This window comes from Phoenix dactylifera, chromosome 4, assembly GCF_051530095.1.
Source record: "Phoenix dactylifera cultivar Ajwa chromosome 4, Ajwa_hap1_PhDact_Kaust_v1.1, whole genome shotgun sequence".
In the NCBI taxonomy this organism is placed as follows: domain Eukaryota; kingdom Viridiplantae; phylum Streptophyta; class Magnoliopsida; order Arecales; family Arecaceae; genus Phoenix; species Phoenix dactylifera.
This window is the reverse complement of record NC_143193.1, coordinates 2,343,475-2,367,575: the sequence shown is the minus strand read 5'-3', so window position 1 is coordinate 2,367,575 and position 24,101 is coordinate 2,343,475. Positions and strand designations below refer to the sequence as shown.

The 24,101-nt window shown below is 42.4% G+C and overlaps 1 protein-coding gene across 2 annotated transcripts; it reads left to right on the top strand.

The window, feature by feature from the left end:
* Positions 1–5,667: 5,667 nt before the first annotated feature.
* Positions 5,668–23,253, top strand: LOC103722549 (11-beta-hydroxysteroid dehydrogenase A-like). Of its 2 annotated transcripts, XM_089930011.1 has the most exons (7): positions 5,668–5,925; positions 6,010–6,202; positions 6,300–6,385; positions 7,246–7,377; positions 7,478–7,642; positions 8,251–8,429; positions 22,645–23,253. In XM_089930011.1, the coding sequence occupies exons 1-7, from the start codon at positions 5,734–5,736 to the stop codon at positions 22,754–22,756; spliced, it is 1,059 nt and encodes a 352-aa protein (XP_089786137.1). In that variant the 5' UTR covers positions 5,668–5,733; the 3' UTR covers positions 22,757–23,253. The 2 variants fall into 2 exon arrangements, with proteins under 2 accessions (XP_089786137.1, XP_088575676.2); XM_088719550.2 differs by lacking the exon at positions 8,251–8,429 and having other exon boundaries at positions 5,671–5,925; positions 22,466–23,253.
* The last annotated feature ends 848 nt before the right edge of the window (positions 23,254–24,101 follow it).

Genomic DNA, 24,101 nt, shown 5'->3' with positions numbered 1-24,101 from the left:
ATATTTGGTCGACAATCAACTAACCCGAGTCATGATACGCTCAATTATTATTACTATTATTTTCTTAGCATACCCAAAATAGCAAATTCTATCCAAGAGATAACATAATCATCTCATGATTGACCTGAGAATCAATAGTATACACCTTCCCTTATTAACAAAATCTTTCATTATTGAACAACATAGTCTTTCATAATAACATGTTACCAAAACACGGTCAATATTTTTGACTAGTTTAAATTGACTTAGTCCATCATACTTTCGCTGCGCAACTCGGATCAATATTCTCCAAAATTTCTTAATGATCCCAGATCATCAACATTTTTTTTTTTAATATCCAAGCAAAATTTTATCCTTGCTTTCCAAGTACACTAGGTCATGATTAACCCTTGAGATAGTTGTCGTATTTGTACCATCATATAATCAAGTAATTATATTCTAGATCCAAATTTGAACTAAGCCAATTCTAGTTTCCCTTGACAATTCCATTATTCAAGTTAATATTTATTCTAAACTTTGATAATTAAAAGATTCTAGATTAACTTACTTAGGAGCTTACTCAATCATCCCGAATCTTTTCTTTTAGGCTAAACTTATTTGGGCCTCTCATGAAATCCCACTTGCATTTCTCATATGGTGATACAAAATCCACAATCAACTCATAGCCTTGATTAATAAATATTTAACTCACACAAATCTAATAATCTGGTTCAAAGATTTATAAGAAATTCCTCTAAGATATAAGCTCTATGATTTTACATTGAGATCAATTCCTTAAATAAGTAAAATATTTTTTTATTTGCAATACTGCAGACATTTCGGAATCTTGTAAACTACTAGACTTAGAGAATCTATTCAAAACACCACAAACTCATTAACTATTTCATCCCTTTAGTAAAAGTTCCCATTTTTTTTTAATATATATATTGCAGATAAAAGAATCTACTAATAACACAATGATATCCATATTGATCAAAATCAAAAACACTATACCTTCCAACGATATATATATATATATATATATATATATATATATATATATATATATATATATATATATATATATATATATTGCATGATAGATAGAAGTACCTACACTAATGACACCATGATATCCATGTCAGTCAAAATCAAAAACACTATTCTTTTCTTTGACATTGAAATTCTCCTTAATAAGAAAAAAAAACCATCAGAAACTATTTCCAAATCACAAAGTTAATATCGCTGACCAGCTTAAAATAATTTAAGCAACCAATATTCTCATAATTTACTAAATCACTTCCAATTAAAATACCAATCTGCATTGTAATTTGAAAAGATATAAAATTTCAAATTCTAGGTAAAGCCAAAGGAAAATTCTAGAATTTCATCCCAAATATGTTTTCTATCTACACAAGAGTTTCATACATGATCCACATACAGATATCAATCCTCGAAGAATATTTCAATGAATATCATAAAATATTTTCTAGTCCAAGCTTTAAACATCTTTTTATAGATGAATCTTAAATTGCTACCAAAATAATTAACTTCAACTAGAAGCAATATCCACAGTGCCTGATATCAAGTTGAACTTCCAAAATAATTACATTGCACGATAATATTCCATGATTAACATTCCTTCACTTAATTTAGTCAAAATCTAATTAATCATAACTTGAAATACAAATTGCTCTACCAAGAATACTCTCGGAATAGCTTATTCACACTTCGGTTACGACCATAATTAGGTTGCATTCTAATTTTAGCATTTCAAAATTAGGATAAAATAACTCAAATTTATCAATAACAAAAGCAAATAAATGCCTTCGTCTAATGGCCTAATGTCTACCCATCTCTCAAACTTTCCGATGAATCCTAAAGATCCTAAAACTTAAGCTCCATCTGACTATTTCAAACACAATCCCTAAGAATCTGAAACCTGAGCTCTGATACCACCAAATCTGTCACGCCCCGAGCCCGAGGCGCGGCAGACGCCGCACGCCCGCACGGCGGGCCGCGCAGGCGTGCAAGGCAACGGATTACATCAAAGCAGATACAGATGTTCAAAATTGACATAATTATTTAAATTGTTCAAAAGCAGTCTTACAAAATTTCAGAATAACATATGCCAATATAATTCAAATGTCCAAATTAAACTAACTAAAATGTCAATAACTGAAGAATCATCGGAAACTCTAACGCACTCCCCAATCCCGTGCGATCAAGCCTCTGGATCTGAAAAATGGAGAAAAACAGAATAATGAGCTACACTAGCCCAGTAAGCAACAAAATACCCCAGAGTGGGGTCAGAGCATATCAGATCAAAATACAGGATAATGTCTGGAATAAATCATAAATAACATCGTTTTGTTGTTTTCAAAACTTATTATCATTTTTTCAAAAACTCTTATACCAGAATCTCAACATAATAGGCTACGGCCACGTAACCCAGTGGCATGGGTTGCACAGAGAAACCACTATTGTTAGTCACCGGTGGAAACGGTGTCCAGAAACCACTATTCTAATCACCGGTGGCGCGGTGTCGAAACCGGTTCCTCACAGAATATAAGTCGACAGGTCCAACGTACAATCCCCATTGGCGGGGCCAGAACAGAACAGAACAGATCATAGCCATGCTGAGAATGCATATATATAAAAATAGTTTTCATAAACTGTGCAGTCATATTTCACGGATTTCAGAGCATAACATGATTTTCAAATAAAATTTAACATGCCTGACCCATTTTACAGAATACAAAATATTTATCAGAATTTAATCTATTTATCAAGTAATTTGAAAATTACACTTGAAGTATTAAGTTACTTACCTCTTTTTGCTCTAAATCCCACTTCAGGCAAACATGTCAGATACACCTGTTTAATTAATTTCTTTGTTAATTTCAGAGCTAAGCAAAACCAAAATCAATATTATTGGACACGGCCCAACAGGGCCCAGAGTTGGCCCATGATGGGTATGGCCCGATAGGGCCCACATCGGACACGGCCAATGGGCCCGCATAGACTCGACCCAATAGGGCCCCCAAAGTTGGCCTCTAGATGGATTATTCATGCAATAAAATTCATTGTAGGGACTAACACTTAATTACGGGATACTGTTCTATAATAAAGCTTGAGTGAAGGGACAAATAATATATTTGAGGACCTTTACGTAATAAATCCTTCTTATAGGGATCAAACATAAATTACAGAAGGCTCTTTTGTGCAATAATATACTATCAAGGGCTTAACTGTAAAATTCCATTTATTGGCCAAACGAGTTCGGGTTTCGGGTTCCGGATTTCGGATCTGAAATGGGTTTCGGGTTCGAATCTAAACTGGGCCCAAGTTGGCCCACAAAAGGTACGGCCCAAATAGGACCAATAAGGCTGAATTGGGCCCAAGTTGGGCCCACAATGGGTACGGCCCATCTAGGCTCAACACGACTGGACTGGGCCCAAGTTGGGCCCACAGTGAACAGGGCCCAAGCTTGGCCCAGTTCGGCCCACGATGGGCCTTCTTCCCCAAATCCCCACGGACATGAGAAGACCGAGAGGAGAAAGGAAGAAGAAGGAGGAGGCTGATGGCCCGGCCAGTGGCTTGCAGGGGGTGGCGCGGCCGTCGGCAGAGTGGTCATGGCTGGCGGCAGAGTGGCGCGGCGGCTCGGCCGTGAAGAAGAAATCCGAGAATGATCTCGGTTGGGGGCCGAAAGGAAGGAAATCAAGGCTATTGGCATCGGAACAAATAGTAAAGAGAAGAAGCTTACCGGCGGTCGACGGAGGCAGTGGATCCCGGCCGCAGGTGGTTTAGTCCGACGGTCAAGCGGCGGCGCCTTCCGATGAGAAATCCCAGAGGAAGAAGCTCGGAGAAGAAGGCTTGAATCTCGGCGTTTTTGGTGATGGAAATCAAAGGAGGGGAGAGAGAGCTTGTCGGATCTCAAGGTGGTGGCCGGAGGTGAGGAAGGAGGAGGAGGAAAGGGAGAAGAGGGAGGAGAGGCTCGGTGCTGGAACAATCACAAAGGAGGAGGGATTTAAAGGAAGATCCAAACAGCTCACCGCCGCGATTCCCGCGGCGGTTGAGCGAGATCGGCGGCCGCTCAAGCGGCCGCGGGGCAGCCGCGGAACAGCCGCGGGGATGCCGCGAAACGGCCGCGGCGCCGCTGCTCCCGGTCATGCCGTGGAAGGAGGAGCAGGGGATCGCGATCGCGATCCCCTGTTCTGTTTCCTTTTGGGGGCCTAGGGCTGGAGTCGACTAGGCCTGCCGACTCCAGTCCATTGAGGCCCTATTCTCACAGATACAAGGTGGGTGGAGTTATCTCTCTTCATCTATTTGTTCCATTGCAAAGGATGAATTTCTTTCCCTATTACTATTTGTATGTTGAAAGTTATTTCTACTTAAAAATGAGTTGACCAAATACTTGATAATTTGTGAAACTAAATAAAAATATTTACCTTATTGCTTGTTTTAATGACTAGGCTGAATTGTCTTTATTCTCTGACTGGTGGTTGTAGCAAGGTTTTCAATATCTGCATTAGTTTATTGTGGTGAAACCAGCATTTTCTTCACGGCTCCTTCATCCTTTTTTTGGAATTGTTTGATTTTTTGTTGAACTTTAAGTTCTAGTTATTTCTTAGCAAAATGGTGGGAAGTTCTACGTTGTTTCATCGTATGAAGAGTAAAATGCGAACCAAAACAGAGATTGATCAATGTTATATTTTTCAATCTCTATTTAGTCAGGTCCCAATAATCTATTTAGTCAGGTCTACATTCAGGCCAATTCAGACCAAAAATCCAAATACAACATAATTATATTTTTCAATATACATATTCACATATATATACATATCCAAATGTTTCTATAGACACCCATGCAAGCATACAAGCATATGTTGCATATGCATGAAATCCGGTTGCATTTGAGCAACGTAGAAAAATAGTCCTAAATATTGCCAAAAATCTTAATAAGTGTCCTTATTTTTATTACAGTTAGTGACAAGATAATTAAATTGGATATTGGACTTGGATCTAATATGGTTATCAGACAAGATAAATACCTGCAATTTAAGTTTAACCATTCGGCTAGCAAGAGCTCCTAGGCCCTAACCAGGGCAAAAATTATGTAGAACATACCATCAGAACATAGCATCTGGCTTCCAAATTTTATATATCTTTATTTTAATGTTTATTTTTAAAGAGAATATGACAAGTATAGTTTTTTAAATTCTCAATATCCTATCCTAAGTTTCCTTATATATATTTTCATTATTCCTTAACATGTGTTCATGATGAGTAATACATAATTTCATATGATTAATAATTATTTTTACATATTAACAGACAAGAGAATCAGTTTGGGATATTGATTAAGGGAACTGCCTCCAAATATTACCGAGTCTAGATGCTTTCCAGTTCAGAGTTGAACCGGATAATAGTTTGCTTGTGTGCATGCGCATTGCATTAGGGGACATCAGCCGAATGGCTTTTCCACCGGGGTTTCTGATTTATAACTCAAGGATTTTCCAGGATGACAATGGCAGCTGGTAAGTGATGCAAGCACCAAAAGAGGATCACCCTTTGGCTAGAGAAGAGGTCCAACCTTTCCTCTAGCTGCGACGCGTGTGCTCCCACCTAGCTACGTGTCCAAGACCCCGGGCATGGCCAACCTATTTCTTCATCCAGCCTGCAACCTTCTTCCTCTCTTCTGTTTCCTTCAGGCACCAAAACCTCAAGCTCTCTCTCTCTCTCTCTCTCTCTATGAGAAACATGGATTTGATCACTAAGTTTATGAACTTATTTGCACCTCCCACTCTCCTAACGGCTCTCTTTTTCCTCCTACCACCCTTATACTTCTTCAAGCTCTTCCTCTCCTTCATCTCCTCCCTCTTCCCCGAGGACATGTTGCACAAGGTGGTTCTCATAACTGGTGCCTCCTCCGGCATCGGCGAGGTTGGTCGACACTCTCTCTCTCTCAACCAATGTGCAGTTCCAGTTCCTAACTTGCTTTGATGTTTGTTTTGATGTTCCTTGCAGCAAATGGCTTACCAATATGCAAAGAAGGGAGCCTGCCTGGTCCTAGTGGCAAGGAGAGAGAGCAGCCTCCTAGAGGTTGCTAAGAGGGCTCAGGAGCTCGGCTCGCCGGACGTGCTAGTCCTCCCGGCTGATGTTGCCAAGCCGGAAGAGTGTCGGAGGTTCATCGATGCCGCCATCAGCCACTTCGGCCGGTGTAAATGGCTTGCTTGGAAGCTCTCTAGCTCCCTCTCTAGCTACTTGCTACTTATTCTCCATATATCTGCTTATTTATTTCTTTATTTTGGTGATAGTGGATCATCTTGTGAACAATGCGGGCATCGCAAATCTCTGCATGTTTGAGGAAGCTGAGGATGTAACCAATTTCACGCCTGTTATGGTAAAATACGGTGATAGAATGCTCAATTCTTTTTTGGTATCTGTTTTTCTTTTAAAAAAAATGATATCTATCATTTATTAGTTTGATGTCTATCTTTTAGTCCCTCATAATTTTCAATACAACCAGTAAGGCACTTGTCCTTTATGAATCATAACAATGTTTGATCACCCCACTGGTTTTAAGTAGTGGACAAAGTTTTCCATTTTTCCTTGCAACTTAATAGCTGCTCTAATTAAACAAAAACAAAATTAAGAAAAAGATAGCAGGAAAAATTAGGGAAGTTACAGGTTAGTAGCAGTCGTCTGGGGTGATAACAAAGTTGTAGTGGATGACTTGCAATTTACCAAACAATGAAATTGATGCCTTTTAATGTTTAGTCCTTTGAGCACAGTTAGACTTGTCTTTGAACGTTGTTATGCCTATTTTTGTGCAGAGTCTTTTTTGTTTTCTAAGACTTACGCATGAGCCAGGAATTGGACATAAAATAGCCACTGGAACGAAGGGCGAGGAACAAAATTTTCTGTCCACAGGGAGTCAACATAAATGGCAGTAAATCCAGGGGAGGGCCTAATAGTTTTTTATGGCTGAAGGGGTAGTCCTGGTTGTGAACATTACATGCCTCTGATACAGGTTGAAACCAATTGGGAGGGGCTCAAAGATCATTAGCAGTTTTTCTTTAAGCATAAAACATCGTTGTTCTTCGATGGCAAGGGTTAGATCATGGAAGAAGTCTCAAACTAGATTTATTGTACTCTTGACTCCTGCTAATATGGCTTAGGAGCTTGCAACATATATATACATATACACACATACATAGAGGATGCCATGGTATTACAGTGAAATGCTTTAAATTGTTGCAGGATGTAAACTTCTGGGGATCCATCTATCCGACTTACTTTGCACTCCCTCATCTCAAGCAGACGAGAGGGAGGATCGTTGTGAACTCCTCTTCTGCGGGGTGGTTACCGATGCCAAGGATGAGCTTCTACAATGTCTGTGTACTTTCCATATGTTAGTTTTTTCATATGTATGCTTTATGTTTTCATCACTAAGTCTTTACAGCATGCGATGCTTCTTATTTTACTTATCCAGGCCAGCAAAGCAGCATTGATAAATTTCTTCGAGACGCTGCGAATAGAATTTGGTCATGAAATTGGAATAACAATTGCAACACCATGGTGGATTGAATCCGAGATGACCCAAGGCAAATTTCTTTCCAAGGAGGGCAAGATGGTAGTGGACCAGGAATTGAGAGATGTAAGCATCAATATCTTCTCACAACTTCCTTCTATAAATTTTTTATCTTTAGGGTTTGTCTTGTTGCTAGTATTTAGGATGCTACGTAACTGGAGTTGCATGGAGATGAGAGTACTAGGAAAGTTTAGACACATCAATCAGTTAGGGTTGGAGAATGCTTGGAATGACAAATTTGAGTTCCCTTTTCTTCTTACATCAAGTTTCCAGCAACGAACCATTTCTTTAAGGGATTTGTTGGATGCTAACAGTACATTATATCTCAACTAGAGTTGCATGGAGCTGGAATAGCAGCAACTCCAGTAACCCTCAGGCATGACTTAATTAAAAAAAGCTCCAAATTGCCCTCAGCTGCTGCAAACTCAATATATGATCATTTTGGCCATAGGTCATATCGGCAACAGCCGGGCAATTCATTGAAGCTGGACTTACCTGCGAATTTGCAGTCACAGTAAAGCATAGAACTTGCGATAACTGAACTTGCAAGTGGCCTAGCAGCATGCAACCAAACACACCCTAAGTATGGCTTAGTAGCCTTCCAAGTTCCTGGCTGCTGCTAAACCTGGCTCTAATGTGCTATTCCGGTGCTTGTATCTGTGATTGCTAATTAGATTCAAGTTGGCTTGTTTCTGGTAGGGTACTCAGATGGTTGCACCAAGGCCATTGTGAACGGCGCATGCCGGGGCGACCGGTATGTGACCGAGCCATCATGGTTCAAGATGTTGTACCTATGGAGGGTGTTTGCCCCAGAGGTGTTAGACTGGCTTTACCATTTTCTATATGTAACCAAGCCAGGGACTCCAACTAGTGAGGTGCCAATTAAGCAAGAAAATGTTGGAAGCTAGCGGAGCTAGCCAAGAAGGCCCTCATTTCTTCTTCAATCCTGACAGGTGAGGTCAAGCAGGACTGAATGAGTAGATATTGTGTGTGGATAGTGTGGTCTTGTGCTTAATAGCAGTGTTGTTAGGTGCATGTCAATGTTTGATGTGCAGTGGTATGTTGAAGAAGTGATAAGTATGTCTACCATGTTCAGAAGTGATAGCATGTGGGAATAAGTGATGTTCAGTTCAGCCTTGTTGTGGTAAAGTAAGTGTTTCTTTAAGTGGATATGACTTAGCAATTGCACTTCATGAATGCAATTTGACTGTAGGTAGGTAAACAAACTGTGAAAAATGAGGAATAAAATGGGGGAAACTCTGAACTGTGGGTAAATAAACTGTGAAAAATGATGAACGGAAGCGGGCAACTCTATACTGTGGCAATCATTTTTCGGTAGTGGAAGTATGATAACCCTATATAGAGGATTATATGCTCCATTTAGAGGCGAGTGGGCTTCGTTGTCAAGGAAGGGAAAAGAAAAATATCGAGCTCGGTCCCAAGTATTAAGCTATCAAGCTGGCTGATGGCCTGAAAAGCCGAGGCCTCGATGTCTAGGCCATGCTCTAGCTTAAGGTGAAAATAAACTAGGCCCGGGCAGGCTTCATCATCCTTAGTTTCTTCTCCAGCATTTTGATTCCCATGTCATCCTAACTGAGCTAATTCCAGGCCTAGCTGTTACTTAGGAGATGATGTTTAATGGCCACAATTAATGACCATTGATCCATGGTGGGATTCAGAATCAAGGTGTTTGGTACCAACATAGCAATGTTCAAAGACTTTACCAACTATGCTAGTTGGCATGAATACTTGTAATTACTTGTCTCCAGTACTTGTAATTTCTTGTCGACCTCATCCAAAATGACTAGTCGGAAAGTATTATTTGGGTTTCTTGATCCTATATAAGTATCCAAGATTTACCCAGTAAATAACTAATGTGGGACTAAACACACGCCCACACGAGTCATCACATACTCCTTTCATTCAAGCACTTACGTCCTTATTAGGCTAAGGATTTAAATCCATTCAAATCTAATCAAAAACATTACGATCGACCATGGTCAGCCCCAGTGGATCCATGCTGCAGTGTCTCCTAGTCCACATAGGTTATAAGCAAGGTCCGCTCTCATACCATTTGTAATAACCCATGACCTCATCCAAAATGGCTAGCCAAAAGGTACTATTTGAGTTTCTTGATCCTATATAAATAACCAAGATCTACCCAACGAATAACTGATGTGGGACTAAACACACGCCCGCACGAGTCCTCACATACTCCCACCATTTAAGCTCTAACGTCCTTATCAGGCTAAGGGTTCAAATCCATTCAAATCTAATTATAAGCACTACGATCGGCCCGTCATCAGCTTCAATCGATTTGTGCTGCAGTATTTCCTAATCTACATAGGTTATGGGCTGAGTGCCTGAGTCTGCTCTGATACCATTTGTCACAACCCAAGACCTCATCCAAAATGGCTAACCAGAAAGTATCTTTCTGGATTCCTTGGTCCTGTATAAATACTCAAGATCTCCACGGATCCTCACATACTCTCCCCATTCAAGCTCTGATGTCCTCGTCAAGCTAAGGGTTCAAATCCATTCAAATCTAATCATAAGCACCACGATAGGCTCGTGGTCAGCCTCAATGAACCCCTTCTGCAATGTCTCCTAGTCCACATAGGCTTGGATCGAGTCCACTCTGATACCATTTGTTACAACCTAGAACCTCACCCAAAATGTCTAGTCGGAAGGTATTATTTGGGTTCCTTAATCCTATATAAGTATCTAAGATCTACCAACGAATAACCGATGTGGGACTAAACACATGCCACACATGTCCTGACATACTCCCACCATTTAAGCTCTGAAGTCCTCATCAGGCTAAGGGTTCAAATCCATTCAAATCTAATCATAAGCACTACGATCGGTCCGTCATCAGCTTCAATCGATCTGTGCTGCAGTATTTCCTAATCTACATAGGTTATGGGCTGAGTCTGCTCTGATACCATTTGTCACAACCCAAGACCTCACCCAAAATAGCTAACCAGAAAGTATCTTTTTGGGTTCCTTGGTCCTGTATAAATACTCAAGATCTCTACGGATCCTCACATACTCTCCCCATTCAAGCTCTGATGTCCTCGTCAGGCTAAGGGTTCAAATCCATTCAAATCTAATTACAAGCACCACGATAGGCTCGTGGTCAGCCTCAATGAACCCCTTCTGCAATGTCTCCTAGTCCACATAGGCTTGGGTCGAGTCCGCTCTGATACCATTTGTTACAACCCAGAATCTCACCCAAAATATCTAGTCGGAAGGTATTATTTGGGTTCCTTAATCCTATATAAGTATCTAAGATCTACCCAACGAATAACCGATGTGGGACTAAACACATGCCGCACATGTCCTGACATACTCCCACCATTTAAGCTCTGAAGTCCTCATCAGGCTAAGGGTTCAAATCTATTCAAATCTAATTATAAGCATCACGATCAGCCCGTAGTCTAATGGATCCGTGCTGCAGTGTCTGCTAGTCCACATGTCACGCCCCGAACCCGGGGGCCCGGGGCGCGAGCAGACGCCGCGCACCTGCAGGGCGGACCCCGCAGGCACGCAAGGCAGATAAATCTAATCAACCATCAATAACTAATTAAAGATAACTTTCAGTTTTCATATCAAATGTCCATATATACATAAGTCAAAAGAGAAAGTCAATATCCACTAGCTAATTACATCATGATCACTCTATCCCGTAATCCCCATAATCATATGTCATCACCTGCAAAAATGTAAATGGTAGGAGTGAGCTAACAGCTCAGTAGGCAACATCATGCAATAAAGTCATCATATAACATGTCATGATGCATATAAAAAGCAGCTAAAACTCATGAATCCAAAATCCACACGACAATCCGTAAACCCGATCCGAGACTCAAAATAACTCATCCGCATGACTACGGCCACATCACCCAGTGGCATGGTTACACCGAAGTGCCAATACAACTCTCCGAAGAGCCGCTCCACTGAGCCAACGCACCACTGTGCCGCACCCCCTGGTGCCAAACTCACGCTCCACCGAGCCGCTCCGAAGAGCAAAACGCACCCCTGTGCCGCCACTATTCTATCACCGGTGGTCGCGGTGTCGGAACTAGTTCCTCAGTACAAGTCGACAGGGCCAACGTATCATCCCATTGGCGGGGCCTAGACTATAGTCACGCTGATTTTAAAAATCAATAATCAACTTTCCAAATCAAGTCATGATCATACTCCCAATAGTAAAGTACATAACAGTTTATGAAATTAAATACTTAATTTTAATTCTAATACATAATGCCAATAATAAATCATAACATCCATATATGCAAGATACATGTTAAAATTCTACTTTAAAGCAATAGGTCACCTACCTGGGATCGCTTAAAAATCCCTGCCACAGATTCACGAACCCCTGGTTAAACATAAATATTAATTATTTAATTAACTAAGAAACATAATTTAAACAATTTTTCAAACCCTTAAACTCCTAAGTTCATGGATCCAAGAATGGGCCCCTAAGATCAAACATAGACCCTAAAATCAGAACCCTTTAAACCCAAGTCAATTGTGGCCCAAAACGATTAGGCCCAATTGAACCAAACCAGGTATCAGGTCCAAATCAGATTTCGGGCCCAAACCAACCCAGCCCACAGATCCAATTAGGTTCAACTCAGCCCAACCCAGATTAGGCCCAATTGAACCAAACCACATTACAGATCTAGATCAAACCGGCCCACACCAAACCAGCTCTGATCAGCCCAGATTAGATCAAGCTTAACAAACCAGATTACACTCAAATTAGACCAACCCAAGTCTAGACCAAATCCACAGTCAGAAGATGGTTCCATCAAATCAAAGTTCATTTGCGTCTGGTTTGTGACACCAACCGAGCACGGAAATTGATGCAAGGGAAACACCCAAAGTTCATTTGTGTGGTTTGAGACACCAATAGGGCACGGAAAACGATGCAAGGAAAACACCCAGCCGGAAGAAGAAGAAGAAGAAGAAGAAGAAGAAGAACAAGAAGGAGAAGAGGAAGAAGAAGGAGAGAAGAAGAAGAAAGGAAGAAGGGGGGGGTGGCTGGTGGCTCCGGTCGGCCCTCGGCGGCCGACCGTGGCCCTCGGCGGCGGCGCTCGGCCAGCCGCCGTCGGTCACCCCACGGTTACAGGCGACGGAAGGGAAGAAGAAGAGAAGAAGGAGAGAGAGAGAGGAAGAAAAGGAAGGAAGAGAGGGAGCTCGGGGCTAGGAAGCCCGGCCCCCCGTTCGCCCATCTCCGGCCGAACCCGTTTCGGCCGGATTGACCCCGGCCGGCCACCATCGGCCGACCGGATTTCACAAAAAAAAACTTCCCCGAAACAGGGGAAGGAAAACCCACTAACAACCCTCATTTCTTCCCCTTTAAATCCGATCTTTCTCACCTCCGGTCGTCGACGTGAGGCTTCCCGACGGCGATGGCGGCTCCGGCGGTGACGGGGCTCCGGTGACGGCAGCGGCAGCTGCTCTCAAGGAAGGGGAAGAAGATGAAGGAAGGGAAAAACCCAATTTTTTTTTTTTTGAGGTGTGGGCTCTCAGGGAAGAGAGAAAGAGAGGGAGAGAGAGAGATAGAGAGGGAGAGGGAAGAGGGGAAGAGGGAAGAGGTGGGGGGTGGTGTGCGGAGATCCCGCTGGCCGTTCGGCCGGCGGGTTCATCGTGGGAAGACCACGATGAATAGACTGAAGTCGGCATCCATTGCCGACTTCAGTTCATTGGGCCCAAGAACGGGCCCAATTTTTGGTCTTTACACTCTAACCAACTAAAAAAAAATTTCGTCCTCGAAATTAAAACATACCTCAATCCGAGAACAAGGCAGAAAACTTCTCTCTCATCTCCTCCTCCAGCTTCCAAGTAGCTTCTCTCTCACTGTGATTGCTCCACTGCACCTTTACATAAGGAATCGTGCGCCTCCTCAAAACTTGGTCCTTCCTATCCACTATACGGATAGGCTGCTCAACATAAGGAAGATCTGCGCGGAGCTGCAAAGGTGCCACTTCAATCACATGATTGGAATCAGCAATGTACCTCCTCAGCATGGAGACATGAAATACAGAATGAACTCCCGATAGAGCAGGTGGAAGTGCCAGTCTATAAGCAACAGATCGAACTCTCTCGAGAATCTCGAAGGGTCCCACATATCTCGGACTGAGCTTGCCTCGAACTCCAAACCGCATGATCCCTTTAGAAGGGGATACTCTGAGGAACACATGATCTCCGACCTGAAATTCCAATTCCCGCCTCCTGATATCTGCATAGCTTTTCTGTCTGCTCTGAGCTGCTCGGAGTCGTTCTCTGATCAACTGAATCTTTTCCACTGTCTGCTGCACCATCTCTGGACCCAAGATCTTCCTCTCCCCCACATCATCCCAACAAATAGGCGATCTGCACTTCCTACCATATAGAGCCTCATAAGGAGCCATCTGTATGCTTGCCTGGTAGCTATTATTATAAGCAAACTCTACCAGTGACAAGTGATGATCCCAAGAACCCCTCATATCAATAGAGCAGGCTCTCAGCATATCCTCTAGAATCTGGATGGTCCTCTCAGACTGTCCATCTGTCTGTGGATGAAAGGCTGTACTGAAGCTAAGGGTGGTCCCCAAAGCTCTGTGCAAGCTGCCCCAGAAATGTGCCACAAACTGGGAATCTCTGTCTGATACAATGGATACTGGAACTCCGTGCAGCCGTACTATCTGCTCGATATATAATTCTGCCAGCTTCTCCAGTGTCATCCCAGTCTTGATTGCCAGAAAATGAGCTGTTTTGGTCAGTCTGTCTACGATCACCCAGACTGAATCATGACCTCTAAGGGTACGAGGTAGCCCTGATACGAAATCCATAGTGATATGCTCCCATTTCCACTCTGGAATCGGCAGAGGCTGTAGCATACCTGCTGGTCTCTGATGCTCAATCTTAACTTGCTGACAAGTTAAGCATTGAGATACATGCTGGGCAATCTCCCTCTTCATGTTATTCCACCAAAACACCGCTTTCAGATCCTTGTACATCTTGGTACTGCCTGGGTGCACTGTATATCCCGTACTATGAGCTTCATCCATGATTTCCTTCTTCAGACTAGGATTATCTGGAACACAGACTCTGTTAATAAACCTCAAAGAGCCATCTTCATGTATATGAAAATCTGACTGTGTACCAGACTCGATATCCCTCCTGATCTTCTGGAGTCGAGGGTCATCAACTTGCGCTGCCTTAATTCTATCAATAAGTGTAGGCTGGACTCGCAAGTTTGCCAATTTCATAGTAGCCTCATGTAGATACACCTCTATCTCTGCTCTCCTCAGATCTTCCAGAATATCCTTCTGAGTAGTAATCAAGGCTGCAATATTTCCTGAAGATTTCCGGCTCAGTGCATCTGCTACTACATTTGCCTTTCCAGGGTGATAGTGGATAGTCAGATCATAATCTTTTAACAACTCCAGCCACCTCCTCTGTCTCATGTTCAGCTCTTTTTGAGTAAAGAGATATTTCAGGCTTTTATGATCAGTATATACCTGACATGTCTCTCCATACAAATAGTGCCTCCATATTTTCAGAGCAAATACAACTGCTGCAAGCTCGAGATCATGTGTGGGATAGTTTTCTTCATAAGGCTTGAGCTGTCTAGAGGCGTAGGCAATAACTTTTCCATTCTGCATCAGCACACAGCCCAAACCCTTCTTGGAGGCATCACTGTAAATAGTATAATCAATACCCGTGACTGGCAGAGTCAAAATAGGTGCTGACACTAGCCGGCGCTTCAATTCCTCGAAGCTCTTCTCACACTGATCCGACCACTCGAATTTCACTCCTTTGCGAGTGAGTCGAGTCAAGGGCCCAGCAATACTAGAGAAGCCTTCTACAAATCTTCTGTAATAGCCGGCTAATCCAAGGAAACTGCGGATCTCTGATATATTTGTCGGTCTGCTCCAGTCAACTACAGCTTCGATCTTCTTCGGGTCAACCATAATTCCTTCTTTAGATACCACATGCCCCAAGAACATCACCTGATCCAGCCAGAACTGACATTTCTTCAGTTTTCCATACAATTGATTCTGTCTCAAAATTTCCAAAACAATTTTCAAGTGTTGCTCATGCTCAGTATGACTCTTGGAATAGATTAAGATGTCATCAATAAACACAATTACAAATTTGTCCAAGAAAGGTTTAAATACCCTGTTCATCAGATCCATAAATGCAGCTGGAGCATTTGTCAACCCGAAAGGCATCACCAGATACTCATAATGGCCATATCTGGTGCGGAAGGCAGTCTTGGCTATATCAGACTCCTTTATCCTCAACTGATGATATCCAGATCGCAGATCAATCTTTGAAAACACCTGGGCACCCTGAAGCTGATCAAACAAGTCATCAATCCAGGGCAGGAGGTACCTGTTCTTGATAGTCACTTTGTTAATTTCCCGGAAATCAATGTATAGCCTCATACTGCCGTCCTTCTTCCTCACAAATAACACTGGTGCACCCCAAGGAGAGACACTGGGTCGAATGAAACCCAGATCCAATAGCTCCTGCAACTGTTCCTTCAGTTCTTTTAGTTCAACAGGGGCCATTCTGTAAGGAGGTCTAGATATGGGTGCCGTACCAGGGTTTAGATCAATGGCAAATTCCACCTCTCTAACTGGTGGTAAACAAGAAAGCTCATCAGGGAAAACATCAGGGTATTCCCTGACCACGGGTATGTCTTCAATTTTCTGTTCCGACTGCTCAGAATCCATGACGGCTGCCATATACACAGAGCACCCCTTCCTGAGAGACCGAATACCCTGTAAGGCTGCCACTATCTGAGGGGAGACACACCCTCCATCACCCACAAAATAAAACTCTTCAATGTCAGGGATTCGGAAAGTCACCCGCTTCGAGAAGCAGTCAATGGTAGCGTGATATATAGCTAACCAATCCATACCCAGAATTAAATCAAATTCATGTAAGTCCATGACAATAAGGTCAGCTTTCAAGTCTCTACCCTCTACAATTACTGGGCAAGACTTGCATATCAGTGAGGTGATCATCTTACCCCCAGCTGGGGTACTAACACATAATTCCCTCTCCAAGGGTGAGCAAAATATATCATGCTTATGCACATATGTAGATGAAATAAAAGAGTGTGTGGCCCCTGAGTCGAATAGTGCATATGCATAAGTAGAATGTACTAATAAGGTACCTGTCACTGCCGTGTTGGATGCCTGAGCATCCTGCTGTGTCAGTGCATATACCCGTCCCTGGGTGCGAGACCCTCCTCCTGTCTGCTGTCTGGGAGCGGCTGGCTGAAAAATCTGTGCTGGATCAGGGAGAATCTGTCGCTGAGGAGCCCTAGCGCTCGGTGGCCTCTGCACAGATCTAGTACGAGGACAACTGGAAATCCTGTGACCCGGCTGACCACACCCGAAACAAACTCCAGAAAAAGTCTGAGTCTGAGGGCACTCAGCTATCCGGTGGCCCTGCTGACCACACCTGAAACATGCTCCAATACCAGGCCGTGTCTGACGACACTCAACAGCTCTATGTCCAGTCTGGCCACACCTGAAGCACACTCCTGATATCCCCCTGCGATCCGGTGCAGTCCTCCCATATGGAACTCGCTGCCCTGCTCCTGGACGGAACTGCATAGGTCGGCGCAGATGCCGCTCACCGTCAAAATCAAAGTCCCTGGTCCTCTTCGACTTCCCTTTCTGAGCATCCTGTGTCTCCTTCCAGATGATCTCCATATTTTTAGCTCTGTCAACTAGGTCATCATAATCAGTCGAGTGAACAGCAACTAAACCCTGACGCAGGCGAAGCCTCAGTCCTTCCTCAAATCTACTCATCCTAGATTTAGGGTCTTGGACAAGAGATGGTGCAAAACGGGACAACCGATCAAACTCAGCCTCGTAGTCCTCCACAGTCATACTCCCCTGAGAGAGACTCAGAAACTCCCTCTCCAGCTCCCTGATACGACTGGAAGGGAAATACTTGGAGTAGAAGGCCATGCGGAATCCCGGCCAGGTCACAGATCCTGCATCCTGCATCATGGTCCTCTCTACAGACTCCCACCAATGATGAGCCCGGTCCTGAAGCATATAGGTGGCAAATCTGATCTTCTTCTCCTCAGTACAACCCATGGCCCTGAAGGCCTTCTCCATCTCATCTATCCACCATTCGGCCTCTTGGGGATCGGTAGTTCCCTTGAAGGCCGGAGGAGCTAACTTCCTGAACTCTGCCATACTCCTCCCCTGATCTGAAGAACTAGCAGAAGGAAATAGCTGTTGTGGTCCCCTCTGCTGTCGGACTAACCCAACAACCTCTCTGATCAGCTCCATCACCTGGGTCGGACCTCCCATCCTGCTCTCCTGGCCATGATCTGGTCCATCTAGTACTGTCTGATCAGCCTCATCCTCCTGGACTCTCTCAGTCGGATGAGAAGTGGCTGGATCACTCCCGATAGTCTCGATCAGGCGGCGAGGTGCCACACGTGCACGGCGGGGCGGCATGCTGATACATACACAAATAACACAACATCAGGGTTAGATCCATCCACTATAAAATTTTCTACTCCACTATCATTCTTCACATGTGTCCCTATATTCCCTTTCTTTTTTTTTTTTTTTTTAAATAACGCATCATTAGTGTTGGATCCATCCACCCATAAGATTTTCTACCCCACTCTCATTTCTTTACATGTGTCCCTATATTCCTAAGTTTTTTTTTTTTTTTTTTCCCGAATACACATTATTAGTGTTAGATTCACCGACCCATAAGATTTTCTACCCCACTCTCATTTCTTCACATGTGTCCCTATATTCCTAAGTTTTTTTTTAATTATTATTATTTATTATTATATTTATTATGATTTTGTTTTAATGTCCCTAGTGATCTTTAACCTATGCTCTGATACCAATAAATCTGTCACGCCCCGAACCCGGGGCCCGGGGCGCGAGCAGACGCCGCGCACCTGCAGGGCGGACCCCGCAGGCACGCAAGGCAGATAAATCTAATCAACCATCAATAACTAATTAAAGATAACTTCTAGTTTTCATATCAAATGTCCATATATACATAAGTCAAAAGAGAAAGTCAATATCCACTAGCTAATTACATCATGATCACTCTATCCCGTAATCCCCATAATCATATGTCATCACCTGCAAAAATGTAAATGGTAGGAGTGAGCTAACAGCTCAGTAGGCAACATCATGCAATAAAGTCATCATATAACATGTCATGATGCATATAAAAAGCAGCTAAAACTCATGAATCCAAAATCCACACGACAATCCGTAAACCCGATCCGAGACTCAAAATAACTCATCCGCATGACTACGGCCACATCACCCAGTGGCATGGTTACACCGAAGTGCCAATACAACTCTCCGAAGAGCCGCTCCACTGAGCCAACGCACCACTGTGCCGCACCCCCTGGTGCCAAACTCACGCTCCACCGAGCCGCTCCGAAGAGCAAAACGCACCCCTGTGCCGCCACTATTCTATCACCGGTGGTCGCGGTGTCGGAACTAGTTCCTCAGTACAAGTCGACAGGGCCAACGTATCATCCCATTGGCGGGGCCTAGACTATAGTCACGCGGATTTTAAAAATCAATAATCAACTTTCCAAATCAAGTCATGATCATACTCCCAATAGTAAAGTACATGACAGTTTATGAAATTAAATACTTAATTTTAATTCTAATACATAATGCCAATAATAAATCATAACATCCATATATGCAAGATACATGTTAAAATTCTACTTTAAAGCAATAGGTCACCTACCTGGGATCGCTTAAAAATCCCTGCCACAGATTCACGAACCCCTGGTTAAACATAAATATTAATTATTTAATTAACTAAGAAACATAATTTAAACAATTTTTTAAACCCTTAAACTCCTAAGTTCATAGATCCAAGAATGGGCCCCTAAGATCAAACATAGACCCTAAAATCAGAACCCTTTAAACCCAAGTCAATTGTGGCCCAAAACGATTAGGCCCAATTGAACCAAACCAGGTATCAGGTCCAAATCAGATTTCGGGCCCAAACCAACCCAGCCCACAGATCCAATTAGGTTCAACTCAGCCCAACCCAGATTAGGCCCAATTGAACCAAACCACATTACAGATCTAGATCAAACCGGCCCACACCAAACCAGCTCTGATCAGCCCAGATTAGATCAAGCTTAACAAACCAGATTACACTCAAATTAGACTAACCCAAGTCTAGACCAAATCCACAGTCAGAAGATGGTTCAATCAAATCAAAGTTCATTTGCGTCTGGTTTGTGACACCAACAGAGCACGGAACTTGATGCAAGGGAAACACCCAAAGTTCATTTGTGTGGTTTGAGACACCAATAGGGCACGGAAAACGATGCAAGGAAAACACCTAGCCGGAAGAAGAGAAGAAGAAGAAGAAGAAAAAGAAGGAGAAGAGGAAGAAGAAGGAGAGAAGAAGAAGAAAGGAAGAAGGGGGGGGGTGGCTGGTGGCTCCGGTCGGCCCTCGGCGGCCGACCGTGGCCCTCGGCGGCGGCGCTCGGCCAGCCGCCGTCGGTCACCCCACGATCACAGGCGACGGAAGGGAAGAAGAAGAGAAGAAGGAGAGAGAGAGAGGAAGAAAAGGAAGGAAGAGAGGGAGCTCGGGGCTGGGAAGCCCGGCCCCCCGTTCGCCCATCTCCGGCCGAACCCGTTTCGGCCGGATTGACCCCGGCCGGCCACCGTCGGCCGACTGGATTTCACAAAAAAAAAACTTCCCCGAAACAGGGGAAGGAAAACCCACTAACAACCCTCATTTCTTCCCCTTTAAATCCGATCTTTCTCACCTCCGGTCGTCGACGTGAGGCTTCCCGACGGCGATGGCGGCTCCGGCGGTGACGGGGCTCCGGTGACGGCAGCGGCAGCTGCTCTCAAGGAAGGGGAAGAAGATGAAGGAAGGGAAAAACCCAATTTTTTTTTTTTTGAGGGGTGGGCTCTCAGGGAAGAGAGAAAGAGAGGGAGAGAGAGAGATAGAGAGGGAGAGGGAAGAGGGGAAGAGGGAAGAGGTGGGGGGTGGTGTGCGGAGATCCCGCTGGCCGTTCGGCTGGCGGGTTCATCGTGGAAAGACCACGATGAATAGACTGAAGTCGGCATCCATTGCCGACTTCAGTTCATTGGGCCCAAGAACGGGCCCAATTTCTGGTCTTTACACCACGTAAGTTATAGGCTGGATCCGTTCTGATACCATTTGTCACAACCCACAACCTCATCCAAAATGGCTAAATAAAAAGTTTTTTTTTTCCTTAGTCCTGTATAAGTATCCAAGATCTTCTTAACAAATAACCGATATGAGACTAAATACATGCCCGTATGAGTCCTCACAGAAGTGCGAGAGTAGTTTGATGTTGTTGGAATGAGGGTATGTTTACTTGAACTTTGGTTTTGCTAGAGACCTAATGGGGTTGCTCTCTGGGGGAGGGGATGCTCATGATTCATTCTCCTTTGTTTGCTTTTCATTCCATTAATGAAAAGCAAGGTGATTAACCTACTGTTTTGTTCGAAGGATGAAAACGGTACCTGTAATTCTAAAGGACCATTCTTCTTTTTGGAGGACAGCCATCCAATTGCAAGCTATATTAGCAGCCTAATCAAGGTTCTTGGCTTTTCAACCTATTAACTTCATTGCACCTGCTACATTAAGGCTTCATTATTTTCTCCACCCGCATTTAACACTTGATTATTTTTGTGAGAAACCAAATGAAAGAAATAATATGATTCTAAGATTGATTCTTAGAATTCAAACTCCAGAGATTAATCGGAAAAAAAAAAAAACTTTATTGGTTCTACCTCCTCTTTTTTATGAAGAGAATATATTTTTTTTGTTGAAGGATCGGGAAAAACTCAGTTCGGATTTATTGTGCAAATGATTTCGAAGATCCAAAATTAAAAGAAAACCTGAAAAAATCAAAAATTTGGAAAAATTAGTATGTAGTATAGGCATTAGAGCAACTTAAGTTTGGCTTAAAATTTGGCTCGAATTTGACTCTATATATGAGCTTGGTTTTCTCTAGCTGCAGTCATTTAAACTTGACATATGAATAAGTAATTATTTTTATAGATAAAAAGCTATTTTTATATTTATCATTACTAATAAATATGATTTATGTAAAAATAATGTATTTCAGTTATAGGATTGAAATATAACTATGGTAATTACCTCAAAAATATATATATGAAACCCTTGATAAACCTGAAAGTCAATTAAATTTGCTAAACTAGTTGTTCATGAGCAGCTTTGGTTTGGTTTGAAATAGACTAAGTTATCAACTTACCTTTTTATCTCTCTCTCTCCTTTTTTTCCTTTTTTTTTCGTAAGGGAAGCTCGATCTCAACTTGATCAGAGTTGCTTAGCTTGAGGTAGGCCTACCTTGCTGGACCTCTACTCATTTAAGCCCCTACTGGAGAATGCCTAGAATGGCAAAATTAGCCTACGTACATTGCTCATCTCCTTCCCTCAGCTTTCTCAACAGTGAAACACATCCAAATGTTTCCACAGACACATACACACACAAAAAAAGAAAAAAAAAATCCTGATCATTTTCATTCCTGGTCCTTTGTTTGATAGCCAGTTTCTTTTATTTTTGGATCGAAATACCTAAAGATTTTGCGTTACTGTTGTTCATGGAGCTAAAAACGAAGCTACTTCAGTTACACTCAGCTGGTATCACTTTGAAAAATGCCTACCTCACTTGCCCTTAATTGTGGCAAACCAACATAAGGTCATTTCCACATAAATTTGCACAAAATCAAATGCAAGCATCAGAACATTCAACCAAGCAAACCCTAACTGCTCATTGTAATTCTTATTGCTCTACACCAAGCACTGATGCATTGTCACTCTGGTGTTCATGCTGTGATCGGCTAGGTTCTCATTGGCCTGGTACCAGTAGGGGACTCAGAACGTTGTGCCAAGGCCATTGTAAACGGTGCATGTCGAGGCGAGCCATGCGTGACCGAGCCATCGTGGTTCAAGGTGCTGAACCTATGGAGAGTGTTTGTGCCTGAGGTGATGGACTGGTTTATCCATATGCTCTATGTGACCAGGCCTGGCTCTCCTAGTTGCGACGCACTGAGCAAGAAGATACTGGATTTAAGTAAAGCCAAGAGTGTCCTCTACCCTTCTTCAATCCAGACTTCAGAGATCAAGAAAGAGTAGGATTATAAGAGAGGAAGTTATGGAGCTCATTTCCTGCTGCAAAGGCTGCAAAGGTCTAGTGTCATAATTATGTGCTGTGTTCTCCAAAACAAAAGGAATATACATGGCGCATGGTTCATAAAGTGGGATCATGGGTCCCCTTTTTTGCTTGGCTAAGGAAAATTTCAGCATTCTTGTCTCAGGTATTGTAAATGAATTGAGAAATGGGAGACCTTCAATTGTAGCAAGTTATCTTCAACAAGAAAATAAGTAGTTGAGCTGCTTATAGCTCAATTGTTTCGTCATCCATATAAAGGAGGTGCAGAGTTTCGAGTCTCAGGATATTGTGGCCAAAAACTGTAGATCAGGAACATGCCCACCACTGATTTTATCAACAAGGTCACTAAAATCGGCTTGTTGAAGACGATCAGTGCACAAAGGAGTGCACAAGCAAATTACTTTTCTAAGTAACAAAAATCTAGTCATTTGTATGTTTAGAGCAGCAAATCAAACTCTTTTTCTCCCTCAAAAACTAGGAGTCTTTTCTGTTTTATTTACATGTTATTTTTTATGTGGGAGCCTTTTCAAAATAAGCCTTCCCATCTTTAACTTATAACTATAGACTGGTTACCTACATATTCTCCATAGCAATAGACATGGGGCTTATTTGGTTTGCGGAAAAAGATGAAAAAAAGTGTGGTCAATGAAAAAATAAAGAAAAATCTTTGGTTTAGTTGAAGTTTTCAAAAAAATAATAAAAAAAAGAAAAGTAGCATCTCCATGAAAATTAATTTTTTATATTTTATGAAAAAGAAAAATCCATAAAGGATATAAGAAAGCTACTTAGGAATTGGATTTTTTTTTTTTTCAAAAACTACCTTAAGCCATCAAATTCATAGATAGAATCTTTCTCTTTAGCAAGAGTATAGTAAATATCTCACATAACTTTTCCAAAAAAAGTAGATGCTCAATCAAATATAAGCCTCTCTGTAATGTACTACTTTTTCATGGTTAATCAAAAATGCCAAAATCATTTTTTCAGGCATCATATTTCCAGAAATCAACTTTTCAGAAAAATATTTCGGTGAGAAAAAATTCTTCCTGCGAGCCAAACGAATCCACAATGTTCGAACTTCAAAATCGAATCTCAGAAGTAAAATTTTTCATACTTCTTGTTTCTACATAGTTTCTAAAAAGTCAAAATCAAAAGCATTTGTTGAGACTTGAGAGGGATTTCATAGTTTTGTAGAAAATTTGGAAAAAAATCTATTATTATTTTCTGTTTTATTTATTTATGATTTTTTATATGGTAACCTTGTCCAAAGAGGCCTTTCCATCTTCAACTAGGAAATGGTTCCGTACATAA